At 38.1% G+C, this 13,444-nt stretch overlaps 1 protein-coding gene across 2 annotated transcripts in view; it reads left to right on the forward strand.

Annotated features, from left to right (window-relative positions):
* LOC133850930 (uncharacterized) overlaps window positions 1–7,508 on the forward strand; it is a 46,822-nt gene extending 39,314 nt beyond the window's left edge. For both annotated transcript variants that reach the window (XM_062287202.1, XM_062287194.1), the window contains 6 exons: window positions 32–115; window positions 599–1,217; window positions 1,277–1,498; window positions 1,558–1,755; window positions 1,820–1,986; window positions 2,058–7,508. In XM_062287202.1, the coding sequence (XP_062143186.1) occupies window positions 32–115; window positions 599–1,217; window positions 1,277–1,498; window positions 1,558–1,755; window positions 1,820–1,986; window positions 2,058–2,598 (1,831 nt within the window). In that variant the 3' untranslated portion in view covers window positions 2,599–7,508. The remainder of the gene's footprint in view (window positions 1–31; window positions 116–598; window positions 1,218–1,276; window positions 1,499–1,557; window positions 1,756–1,819; window positions 1,987–2,057) is intronic.
* The last annotated feature ends 5,936 nt before the right edge of the window (window positions 7,509–13,444 follow it).

Genomic DNA, 13,444 nt, shown 5'->3' on the forward strand with positions numbered 1-13,444 from the left:
GGTAACTAAACTTTTCTTTGCCATTTTGCAGAATCGACAGTTGGTACGATGGGCAGCGCATTATGAATGAGCTGGCGCAAATACTACACATGCAGGGATACTTTTCTTATTTAACGTAAGTGTTAAAAGACTAAATTAAGTTTAGTTTAATGTGGGTGATGAAAGCAAAATGAAGCTTACGTCTAAAGGGACCTCAAGAAGGCAGACTTAACTAGAAAACATAGCGTATGAGCAGAATGCCTAAGATAGAGGGGAAAAATAGAAGGGTGTGTGCTAATTCTACAACAGTTCGGGTATTTGAATAAATCAGCTTTCATTAAAACATTAATGCACTTAGTTTTATAAAACCGCCATGTTACTTCTCCATGCTTTCAGGGTTATAGAAAAGAAACTTAATTTAAGTCTGAAATAAAAGATACAGATACGAGCTTTCTCCTCTTTAAATATGAGGTTATTTTTAAAAATAGAAAACTAGTATGGGACTAAAAAGTAACAAGAAATATATAACAACTTCTCTGTTAGTACTTCCCTTAATTCGTATGCATTTTTGCAATTTTCTCTCCTTAAATTTACTCACCTTATATTCAATTCCCTATAGCGTTCAACCACACGAAGTCAGCTTCCGGGTTGACTCAAACAACCCCGAGCGCAAGACGGCCGCCGATGTGGCACGCTACATCAACGAGAACCGCGGCGTCAAGAACAACATCCAGCGACGGGTTGGCTTCTACGTTCTGCACGCTGGCGTCGGCGACAAGGTCAAGGATCTGCGGGATCCCAGCGTGTCGGCATCACGCATCGAGCTGGCCGAGCAAGGTCCCGACGTTACACACATTATGGCTTACATGTTTGCTGGTGCCGGGGCAGCGGCTGTGATTGTGATCTTTGTCACCTTGATACTGATTAAGCGTCACGATCGCAAGCGCGACAAACTGGGTGGCTTGCAGTCGGGCATCTCGGGTGCCGAGAGTTGCAGCAAGGACTACCAGGATTTGTGTCGAGCACGCATGGCGGGCAAGAATGGAAACGCGACACCCGGCACAGGCAATGGCGGTAATGGTGGAGCAACTGCATCGGAAACTGCGCACAGTGGACGCATCACATCGCTGAGCAAGGAGAACGAGGGTCGGCCACCATCCTCGCGCTCAAGCACCTCATCCTGGAGTGAGGAGCCGGCGCTGACGAACATGGATATCTCAACTGGACACATGGTGCTGGTAAGTTTCCATTAGGAAATGTCTTTCGACGTTTAAATTAAATGCTGGTTCGCTTGCAGTCTTATATGGAGGATCATCTGCGTAACAAGGGACGACTACAGCGGGAGTGGGAGGCTTTGTGCCGCTATGAAGCGGAGCCAAGTGCTCGGGATGCCGCCTCCCAGCCGCAGTGCGCCAATCTGAATCGACCTGGCGCACCTTTGCCCTATGATCATTCGCGGGTGGTGCTCAACCATCTGGCAAATGCCGAAGGACTGGACTATGTGAATGCCTCAACGATTGTAAGACCCGGAAAATTGTAATACTTTATTCTCTATTGAGTTATTCATTTCTTTTCTAGACCGATCATGATCCACGCGCACCCGCTTATGTGGCAGCTCAGGGACCGCTGCCCTCGACCCTGGCGCATTTCTGGCAAATGATTTGGGAGCAGGGCGCCGTTGTCATCGTGGCGCTTTGCCGTCTGCAGGAGAATGGTGACGTTGCCTGTGCGCGCTACTGGCCGGAAGAAGGTTCCGAGGTCTATCACATCTATGAGGTGAGTTACATCCCTAAACTTTACTGAACTTAGCTCTAAATTGGAGCTTATTCATTATTTGCAGGTTCACTTGGTTAGCGAACACATTTGGTGTGACGATTACCTCGTACGTTCTTTCTACCTGAAGAATCTGCGCACCAGCGAAACACGCACCGTCACCCAGTTCCACTTCCTCTCCTGGCCCCAGAATGGTGTGCCACCCCAGGCCAAGGCGCTGCTCGACTTCCGACGGTAAGTAAACTTCACTTATTCCAACTGTAGATTGTAGCTAACATTATTCTGCCAACGAAAAAAAAATGCAGCAAGGTGAACAAATCGTATCGCGGTCGCTCGTGCCCTATTGTGGTGCATGGCAGCGCTGGCGCCGGACGCACTGGCTCCTACATACTGTTGGATCTGGTGCTAGGACGCATGAACAAAGGCGCACGTGAAATCGACATTGCCGCCACGCTCGAGCATCTGCGCGATCAGCGAGCTGGCGTCGTGGCCACTCGACTGCAGTTTGAGTTTGTGCTGATGGCCGTCGCCGAAGAGGTGCACGCCATACTGAAGGCTCTGCCGGCGAACACATCGGGCGAGAAGCGCGAACTGGACAAGGATGCTGGCGGAGCCACCAAGGAGCCGCTGAAGGAGGACAAGGCGCAGGAGGCAGCCGAGGAAGAGGCGCCCACCAGCAGCAGCAAAGCGGCCGCCAAGGAGAAGGAGAAGGAAAAGGATAAGAAGGGAAAGGATAAGGAGAAAGAGAAGGAGAAGGAGAAGGAGAAAGAGCAGACAAAGGCAGCCGCTGAGCAAAAGACGCCAGCGAAGACGACGTCGGCCAAGCAAACAACGGCCAAGAAGTAATGAGAGGGAGAGACGTCGAAAACAACAACTTTTAGTTAAAAAATCTGTTTGTTGCAGCGTTTCGGGGGTCCTTTTTATGTCTTATTATAAACTTATATAAATATTAGTTGTTGTTGTAGCTAGATTTAAACAGTATACGTTTCCACAACACAACACAACAACACACAGAGAACAACACAACACACTACACATATGATTTGGCATAAGCACTTGGAAGGTTCGAAACGGGCTCAATATGGTCGGCTAGCGATGGATACAAAACAAAACACACAAACAGACACAAATTACACAGTTCAGTTGAAGCAAAACCAAAAACAAAACAAAACAACTAAAAACTAAACTTAAGTTTTGCACCTACAAAAAATGCACCACATAAAGAGAAGAAATTAAAGTGAGATGTGCACATGCAACGCGTTGTGGCAACCACTTGCCAACGGTCGGCATGCGGCTCCAGGTGAACACACCAGCCCGTGGCAGCTGGAGCGCATCTCTGGCTAAGGAATGAAAGTGTTTGTCGCTGGTGTGGCATGTGGCACATGTGGCGAACAGAAGACCGCAGACAAAGCACATCGGTGTCGGTCGGTGTCTCAGCACTATGCAAAAATGAATTATGAACAAAAACAATGCACTTGTATTTCTACTACTCGTAATACCAAAAATCAAGCAAAGTCACATAACATATTTGAGTGTTATTTATACTCTCTACTCGTAAAATACAACAACAACAAGAAGAACACGAAAATAACGATATATTTATGAACATTATATACATGTGTAGCTGTTAAGCATTTAATTCAATTATGAATGCATTTTACTTACGCGTTTATATCGATGTTGAACGGCAAAACGATACATACTACATATTATTATCAAAGCAAACGAAGCAAAATACGAGTACCACATAATATGAATATATCCATATGAATATCCAAATTGAAAATTAAACCGAATATGATTGATGTGCTTGAAATAACCAGACGAATAGATGAAGAAACAATCGAGCTAAATGGTATACATATGCCGTCTAAAGACAAACAACTAACAACTATATAACAAGCCCAACACACAAACACTTAACACACGCACACACATACACACAGACGCTTAAACACTTAACACAAATACACTGAAGACAATTGAGACATATTCTACACATACATACACACATATAAATCGCAGAAGGATGCATTCAAAATTTGTACCTAAAACTAATCGAAGGAACGTATGGAAAAGTATTGAGGGATTTTGAGATGAATAAACAAATGATAAAATATTTCTATTTACAAGCAGATACAACAACAAAAGACAAAAGACGCTATTGATGTGTATGACAATTAATTATACAAGTTTACTATATATATTTAAAAAGCATATATATTAATAAATACAAAAAATATATATACATATATATGAATACAATATATACATTATTCATATACAATATTGTGAATGTCAATACTTACATATATTTGTGTGTATTACTAACGACTTTAACTACTATATATCTGTGTGTACAAGTATTTTCGAAAATATTTCGAATATTGTTTTACCAAACCATATGTGTGCGAATTTATTCAGTTATTATTCAATTGTACTACTACAAATACTTCTACTTCATGCAAGAGAAAAAACAAATCGGAAAAAACGATCCATAATATTATTTAACCATACTTAACTTAAGTATTTAAACGAAGAAGCAGAAAGCACTCCCGATCAATTTGTAGCACAGTTTTACAACAACAACAACAACAACAAAATCTATTTATCATCTGAATAGCAACAAACTTGAGGCAGCTAAAAGCTGCGACTGCAGATTGCTCGGGAGGCAAAACAAGAATGTGTTGAATTGGAGGATGTGCCACACACATATGAATCATGCTGAGGTATCCCAAGCGATGATAGCCTCAGGCATGGCAAATGCAAAACAAAATTGTACATTATTGCCGGCTAAAAGAAGAACAGGAAATATACACAACACAAACACAAGTAAAACACATACACAACAAAAAAAAATACACTAAACAAAAACGGAAACAATTCCCCACTCAGGCATGACCCTTTGAATGTTTCAGAAGGACAAATAGCAAACGTTAAACAGGATTAATAACCAGATAGCACTCGGTTAAAATGTGATTGTGCAGTCTCAAAGGCTGCCAATCACAATCACCAACACAACACAGTACACTCAACACAGCACAAGGAGCAGCCACAAAGATACAAATGACTTATAAAGCTACAAAATTGACTAAATCTACAAATAATGAAATAATGAAACAAACAATTCTAGTGAAGTAAGCGCAAATTATTCAAAAAATAAAACAATTAGAAAAATACAAAAAAAGTGGAAAGTTGAAAATGAAAGCAAGAATGTTGAAAGGAAGATGAACGAGGAAAGTGGAAAGCAGTTGAAATGCAAATGCTGCAAGCTAGCAACAAAAAATTACAGAAAAAAAATATCTCATAATTTATGAATAAATACAAATAATTAACAGTTTTATGTAGCAGTTGATGTTAAAAGAAAAAACATATTGCAAAAATGAGTTAAACGTAGTTTGAAGAATTTTCAACAAATAATAATGTTAAGCAAATACCACAAAACAAAACACTAAACAAATTTAACTAGACGCAATATTTATTTGTTAGCATTTCCTTCGTTATCGACAAATTTTAATGAAAACACACGACAAACACTAAAAAGCAAATGAAAAACAATATTACAATAACTGTGGCGAGCCCAACAACAACTTCGGGCTTGCAAAAAATTCCCAAAAAATTTAAATAAAATTTACTAACGTGGTAGAAAGTTAAATAAAAGCAAAAAACATAACAGATTAACATAAGCAAATAAAATGAAAATATTTAGTAGTGAGTTTTTTATTAATTTAACGAATAATTCAAACAGAGTTTTTTCCAGTGTTAAATTATTAATTACTAAAACAAAAATTTCAACTTGTTCTTCGACAAACAAATTAAATAAGTGTACTAAAAAACCAAAAAAAAAAAAAGGAAAGTGAAAAGATGATAAGGAAGCTAAAAAGGCAAATAAAACTCTAAATGTATTGTAGTAAAAAGCAAAAGCTTATTGATGTATATTTGAGGTATAATAATGATAATATTTCTTATATCGAAGAAACACAACAACCATGCGTAGATTATTGAACGGAACTTACACATAACACATCATAATAAACGTTATAATATTATGAAAGGCATACATTATGTTAAATATACTTATATTACATATTATAATCGAAACATACTATATATATATAACATATAATGTGTGCGTATAAGAGGCACAGTTTATCATTTCCAAACAACAAAAAATCTATTTTCATTGATGGTGTAACATAGATATACAAAACGATGCATATACAACAAAAGAAAAAAGATAATTTAAACATTAAACCCGTACGAACAAAAACAAACGTCGGAACGGTAACTAACAATATATGACCCAGGAGATCTGCTCTTCCATCTTAACTCGCTAGACATGGGGAAGCCAGAAGAGCAGAGCTCCCCAATGGGAGGATTAAGTGTAAAAGCAAACAACTTGACCGGGTTTGGACTCGATCGAGATGGAGGACTTCGAACAGTACGAATTGCAGTTAGACGAAGAAGAAGAAGGAGAAGAGTGGGACAGACCTTGATGACCGACTGACTGACGAACCGAATACAATATGGTTTGAGTTCCTAGATAAACGCAAGCTGACTTAATAACATGGACAGGCTGTAAATACGCACATCTCAACTCTCGGACAACGCATCTACTACTAAACGATAACAAAATACATATAACATATAGTTACCTGACCCAGGACAAATGTCACAGACCTCACGGACCGACCCTAGTTATAGGCCTACATAATGAGATTAACGCAGACGCCGTCGCAATTCGTCCTGTAGAAGAAACCTTGATCCGATCGATGTTCCGGCTTAGGGATAGCTTTGTTAATAGAGTTAATGTGAAATCAGCATACATATGACGTTCAACATGACATATACATAATATATATATATACTATATATATATATGAGAAAGTACTACGAAATAAAATCATATACTTATATACGTATATTATATAAATGTTTGAGTTGATTCAAATCAAATAATATACAAATACAAATAAATACAATGGAAAAATATATCGTAAAGAAAATGGTATGGCAAATATCGTACATTAAACATATGCATATTTATGTGTACTTATGATAACGGAACAAAAATGAACCCAGATAAATAATTATGCATAACATCTACTAAATGCAAAACAAATATTATAAAATAAATAAGCGAAATCAAATAAGCGCAGGCTTTCATACATTTTTGGAAAAACAAAAACAACAAAAACTAAATGAGAAAATTGTAAGCTTAAGTGAAAACATTTCAAAATATCGATGTGTTTATAATATGATTATACAATACAAACAAATATATATGTATGTACCTACTATACAATATATATGTATCTGTTAAGCCACTTGGCGATGATTTGTGTTATAAACAATTAAACAAAATACAAACAAACAAAAAAATATCGAAAAAATATTCACAAAAAAATTGTAAAAACCAGCAGAAAAAATTATGCTGGCTGAGGCCACTTAATAATTTAAATGTATTACAATTTATTCGAAAAACAAAAAGCTAAAAACAAAACAAACTACACTAAAACAGACAAAAACACACACAAAGATAAGGTTAAAACAAAAAAAAGGATGAAGATAAACAGATCAAGAACATGTTTATGGTCATACCTATTAAAGGTTTTTTGTGCAAGCATATTAAATAATTAAGGCATCAAAATGTTTAAATTCGCTATGCAATTTGAATATTTGCAAAACAAAACCAAAAAAAAAAAACAAACTATATATATATATAAATGTATACTTCAATTATTTACCACAATATATACAGACGTATAAATATAAATGTTATTATTCTGCAGAACAAAAATTAAACTGACATTGATTGAATTGATATAAAACTATCGCGATCAGACGTCACACATATATATGAAGATATATCGATGTTATATCTGAATGTATCGCGCCATTGTGTAATATGCGCTACATATATATAATCATACTATATGCATACTCGTTTATCAACGCGTATGACTTACTAAATGTGTAAATTATATAAATGTAAATCTTAAAACGATAAAATGAGATAAATGAAAAACGAGAAAATTTATCAAAATGAACAACATGCGAAAATGATCCACAAATCTACTATAAAGCGAACAATTCAGGATGATAGCAGAGCAAGGAAACGATGTAGATGATGCAGACGAAGAAGAAGAAGATGAAGATAAAAGTCTAAAGATAATGATAATGATAATGTCATCTCAATTATGTAGAACCGGTAATAATTACGATTATTATTATAATACGAACAACAAAACAATAATAAAGAGAAACCCTTAAAAAAAAAAACAAACAGGTTATACAAGATTTCACTATATATCACAATGATCTTTTGCACCCTATAAATCAAATCGAATCAAAATCCGAAACAATCTACGTGTACAGCACTTGTCTTAATGAAAAGCTGCGATCACTTATTACATAGAATTAAATTTTAAAAAATATATATATCACAATTACTTAATCGCACATCGGATTGAATTCCGATTGAACAAACTGTAAACATAACACCACAACATCTTTTCCCTCAAGAATAACTTCCATAAAAAAGGTAATTGTACTCAAATGATCTCTAGATTCTAGATTAACTCTGTAGTAACACAAACATAGTCTCATACTCGTATTGTACAAATAACAGTAAACATAACACTCACAGTACAAGTAACAATAACAATAACACATTTATTGCACTAATATGTATAATTTTGTAGCATGAATCACTTTCAAGATACACTTGTTTTTATTATTTCAATTTATTAGATATCAAAATTTACTTTTCAGATTTCAAATTGGCAAACAATACTAGATGCAATCAATCGATCAACATAATATTGGCAGTAAAGAAATTCCGTATAATATATATTTTTAACACACCGAAAAGCAAATCACACACAGATCAGACACATGGCTTAAATATTATCGCCTGGGTGTATGTATACCGAGGGTTATTTCAAAACGTCTTGTAACCTTATGCAAACTTGTCAAATTGCATTAAATGAATCAATTGTAGCTTCCAAAATGGAATGAAGATCGCAAAGGCACCAATTTGTTTGTTGATGGTATGTTCTCCACCTACTTAGTATTCGTTACTTACATAAAATGTCTATCAATTAACATATGGTATATTGTGTATTCGTCTATGATATCCAATTGAAATAGATAATATATAAAGTGCACTGCGGGCCTATAATGTCATTTTTTCATCCGCATTGAATACAATATATAAATTGTGCACTACGGCTAGGATACAAATGAACAAAAAAATACCCTAAGTGGTTTCCAGCCAGGATTTTTTTGTTGTTTTTTTGGGTCTCTGATTGGCGTCGAGTATGCGTAGAGCAGCCCCGCAATTAAGTGCATTAAGCACTTGAGAAGAGATATATAACCATGATATAGGGATGGGTGACCATAAATCACAGTCATAATACAAATTACTTGAATTACTCGTATATATGTTATGTGTACGTACATATTTAATCCATGTGTGTAAAGCAAGCATTAAAAAACGAAAATATTCAACCAAAAAAAAAGAAAAAAACAATGACAAAACGAAAAATAAGAAAATCCCCTTTGGAACAAAGGAAAACATTTGGCTAACGTTTTTATTTGAGTATTGTATTTGTCTCTCGCGTAAATCAGTGATCAATTATCGCACAGTTCAAGATACACTAATGTAGATACAAGATACAGATACAAGTAACAGGTGACTGAGGGCATCAATGGCATCATTAGCACTTCCTGACCTGACACAATGTGTTCTTATTACACGTTTCACCGCCAGTTACCACACCCTCCCCCCACAGACAGACAGACAGACAGACACGCCCTAGCATGACAAAACACTCAAACGTCGCGTCGCGTCGCGTCTCGTCTCGTCTCGTTTCGATTCGCTTCCAGCCATCATCAGTCTGCCAATTGGACAACCCCCTTCGCTCTTCGTTCGCACTCTTTCGCTCACCGCTTGCCGCTTGCCGCTTTTAGCAACGTGTGCATCATTTTCGCTATTGCCACCCAACCTGAAAGCCAGAACAAAGCGAAAAATAGCGCGCCCAAAAACGAAATAAAAATAAAATGAAAAGAAAAAAGAAAAATAAATAAAATGAGAACAATAAACCTAGTATAAAATCGGGTCAGAGCCAATTTTTATACGCCGGCAGCTGTCGTGGTGTGTGTGTGTGTGTGTGCTGCGGTGTGCTGCGGTGTGCTGTGCTGTGGTGTGCGAGTGTGCCATGTGAATGGTGGTGGCCTTGTCTGTATGTTTTCGAGTTTTCGATTTCGTTCGGTTTTTGGCACAATTTCAGCTTTCGCCCGGTTTCTGTTCGCCTGATACAAAAGTCGGAACATTTCTTTGAAATGCCGAAATGAAAGGCAAAAAGCCGCCGTGCAAAGCGCTTTGATGATTTTCCGCATGCCGCCGTTGCCACCACCATTCATTCCCAGCACCATCACCACCACCAATGGCAACAGCAACAGCAGCAGCAGCAGCCACTGCAGAGCAACGACAGCAGCGACAAGGAACATTTTGATGACCGCTTTTGCCTGATGACGACGATGACGACGATGATGATGGTGATGGTGATGGTAATGATGATGTTTGCCGGTGTTTGCGTTTGAGTTCACCATGGCGGGCATATCAATTTAGGGGAGTGGCATGCGTGACGCTTAACTGAACGAGATTATAGAGTCTTCTCGCACTCCCAGCCGGCAATCGCTTTAGACCTCACGAGACACAGAGCTCAACCAAGACCATGCCCCTGCGCTCTGTGCTCTGTGCTCTGTGTTCGGTGCTTAGTCCCACACAGCCAGTTTCCTTAAGCGCTGAGTGCGGCACGTTCTTTGTAGTTCTTCAAAGTGCAGCTGGGGCGTTGCCTGCCCGTAACAGGAGCATGAAGAACAGGAACAGGAGCAGCAGACTTTTAGGTAGATTCCCAACAACAAAAGCAACAGCCGCTATCACAACACATATTAAATGCTTTTTTGCGATTACTTGGCTGACACAATTTCTCTTCTTGTTTTTATTACTTTTAAATTTATCAGCGCCATATAAACTGAATACGCTTAATAATGGTTTTCTCTCTTCACGCACGTTACTTTGTAGTGAGTTGTTAAGACTTGCTCAATTTATACTCATCTCTTATATTTGGAAAGACATTTGTTTAGTTATAAAAAAAAATATAATTACATTTTTATTGCATTTAGCATGTGCAAGTAGTATAGACAAATTGTTATATGCAAAATTTAGAAAAAACTTAAAAGTAATTTATTATTTAATAATATAATAAATTATTACTTAATACTGCACTTTAATTACAATTTTAATTTTTACAAAAAAAATTTTATGTATTAATGAAAAGTTTCTCGGGATCTACTTTAAACATCTTCACATTTTATCCACTGTGCTCGCAAGTAAGTGCTCTTGCTCTCAAGGTTCTGCAAATGGCTAAGTAAATAAAGGTTTTCGCATCATTTCTTTTTTCCCATAACCTATCAATAATTCAAAAAGTGCTATAAATGAACCATAAATGTTCTATTGTCAACGCCGCCGGGTTGCTGTCTCGGCTAGTGTGAGCAGCAAACTAACTGAGCTTCTACCGCCTACACATAGATGGCGCCTGCTAACCTTCTCAAAAATCGCCATCGACAGCTTTTTGTCACACAAAATAAAAGGCACAACAACAATTTGAATTGATTTAAAATTTGTGAAATAAGTAAACAAATTATATTTAAAACAAGTCACTTAATTAAGTGAAACAACTATGCAAAATGTCTTACTGTTTCGGAAAATAATGATTGGCATTTTACTTATTGAGAAAAACTGATGAAATATTCAAATGTTTTTGTGTGCGCTATTGATTATGGGGGTGAGAATAACAAATAATTCATATGCAGAGTTCAAAACTCGCGGATAGTAAAAAATTAATTCAGAAAATTGAATAAATTACGCGAATTATGTAACAGGCGAACAGAAATCGATGCCAAGAGGCAACAGTGGCAAAGGCAAGGCAGCAGCTACCGCAGAAGTTGAGAACCATTTAGGAGCACTCACACTCGCTCATCACGCACACACAGACACACGCACACACACACATGCTGAGACACATACTCGCCTGCTGGCAGTGCCGGAAAATGCTTTTCCTCCAAAAAGTCAAAAGTAATAAGTACATGAAAGAAGAGGAAACAACAACAGCAAAAGCAGCAGCAGCAGGCGGCAAGCAACACTTGAGGGGCAGCTGCTTCTCTCTGTCTGGATGTTGGCCATAAAACATTTTTCAACGCTACTTTGCCTCAGAGAGCAGGGTTGTGGGCCAGCCGGTACGACGAGGGGGTTGCAAATGTCTCGATGCCACTATCTGGAAAATTAATGTTCGCTTGACAGAGGCAAAACGAGAGAAAGAGAGACTGACGATAGTCTGAGCGAGATGGCTGGCGGGGCGAGAGTGTGCATGGAAAATCATCAAAGGTTGCCGCAGCGGCTTCTCGCCTTTGTGCCAAAATCCTCAAAGGAATTTTCCGATATTTGTAGCAGGCGAACAGAAAGCGCCAGCTGGCAAAGTTGACCAAGAAAAGCCACAAAACACACACATGCAATCTCTCACACTCTCTTCTCGCTCTCACTCTCGCTCACATTCAGCGTATCAGACTCGACCTCAACACGCCAATGAATTTTCCCGACGATATGTATTTTTCTTTTTTTTTTCGCTTGGGGAGAAAATTCGCTTTTCATGTGTGCTATTCAAACACAAACACACTATCACACACAGCTATCGATGAGATGCTGCGACGTCAATGCTGACGTCGATCCATTTGCAGAGCGAGCACGTATTTATTGCTGATTTTTCCTCACGTTTTCCTCAGTGATGTCACCAGCAGTCGCGACTGAGGAAAAACCCACTTGACATGTGAAATGGGCAATTTATGTTGAGCATTTCATTTTGATTGCCATAAAACATTAAGTATTCAACATAATAATCATAAAAAACTTAGTTTTTATGAGCCGCTAAGCCTCGACGCTGCCCAATTTGGTAGCGCATAAAAAATACTCATTTATTTGGCCAGCAGAAAAGGAATGGCGAAATAATCGTAAACATTAACCAATTTACAATATTCAATTTTTTTTGTTTGTCAAAGACACCAAATGGCATGAATGACAACGATTAGAAAGATGCAAGAGAAGAGGAATTGGAGGGGAAATAAAATGAGTGGGAGTGAAGAGTTCAATCAATGAGTCAAATCTGGTGAATAAGTGCTATATTAAGTAGAGCACGTGTCTGCCCCATAACGACAGCTGGAAATTGTGTGGCATTAATGTCAGTGTCAGCTCCGCATAACTCAAAGAGTTGAACTCGTATTTTTGGCACGTTTAAGTGTAAGGCAAAAGCAAAAGCAGCTGCTGGACGAGTCTATAAGGGCATAAGCAACATGGTCATTATATGGAGATGGCAACTCCCACTCTCTATCTCTCTCTCTTGTATTCTCTCTCGCTGACTGTGCTGTTCGATGTGGCGCGTGCCCCAAGACAACACAAACAACATTGGCCAATAGCTTGGCATTGTTTAGTCTGCCTCAGCGTTGGCATTCTGTTGGAGGCAGCGAAAGACTTTGAGACTGCGATGCCATTTCGGCACTTTAAATAAATGTTGCAATGTTTGCTTGTGCAACACACATCGAATAACGCCAAAGAAGCTAAATCATTCCGTTT

Source organism: Drosophila sulfurigaster, chromosome 2L (assembly GCF_023558435.1).
Source record: "Drosophila sulfurigaster albostrigata strain 15112-1811.04 chromosome 2L, ASM2355843v2, whole genome shotgun sequence".
Lineage (NCBI taxonomy): Eukaryota > Metazoa > Arthropoda > Insecta > Diptera > Drosophilidae > Drosophila > Drosophila sulfurigaster.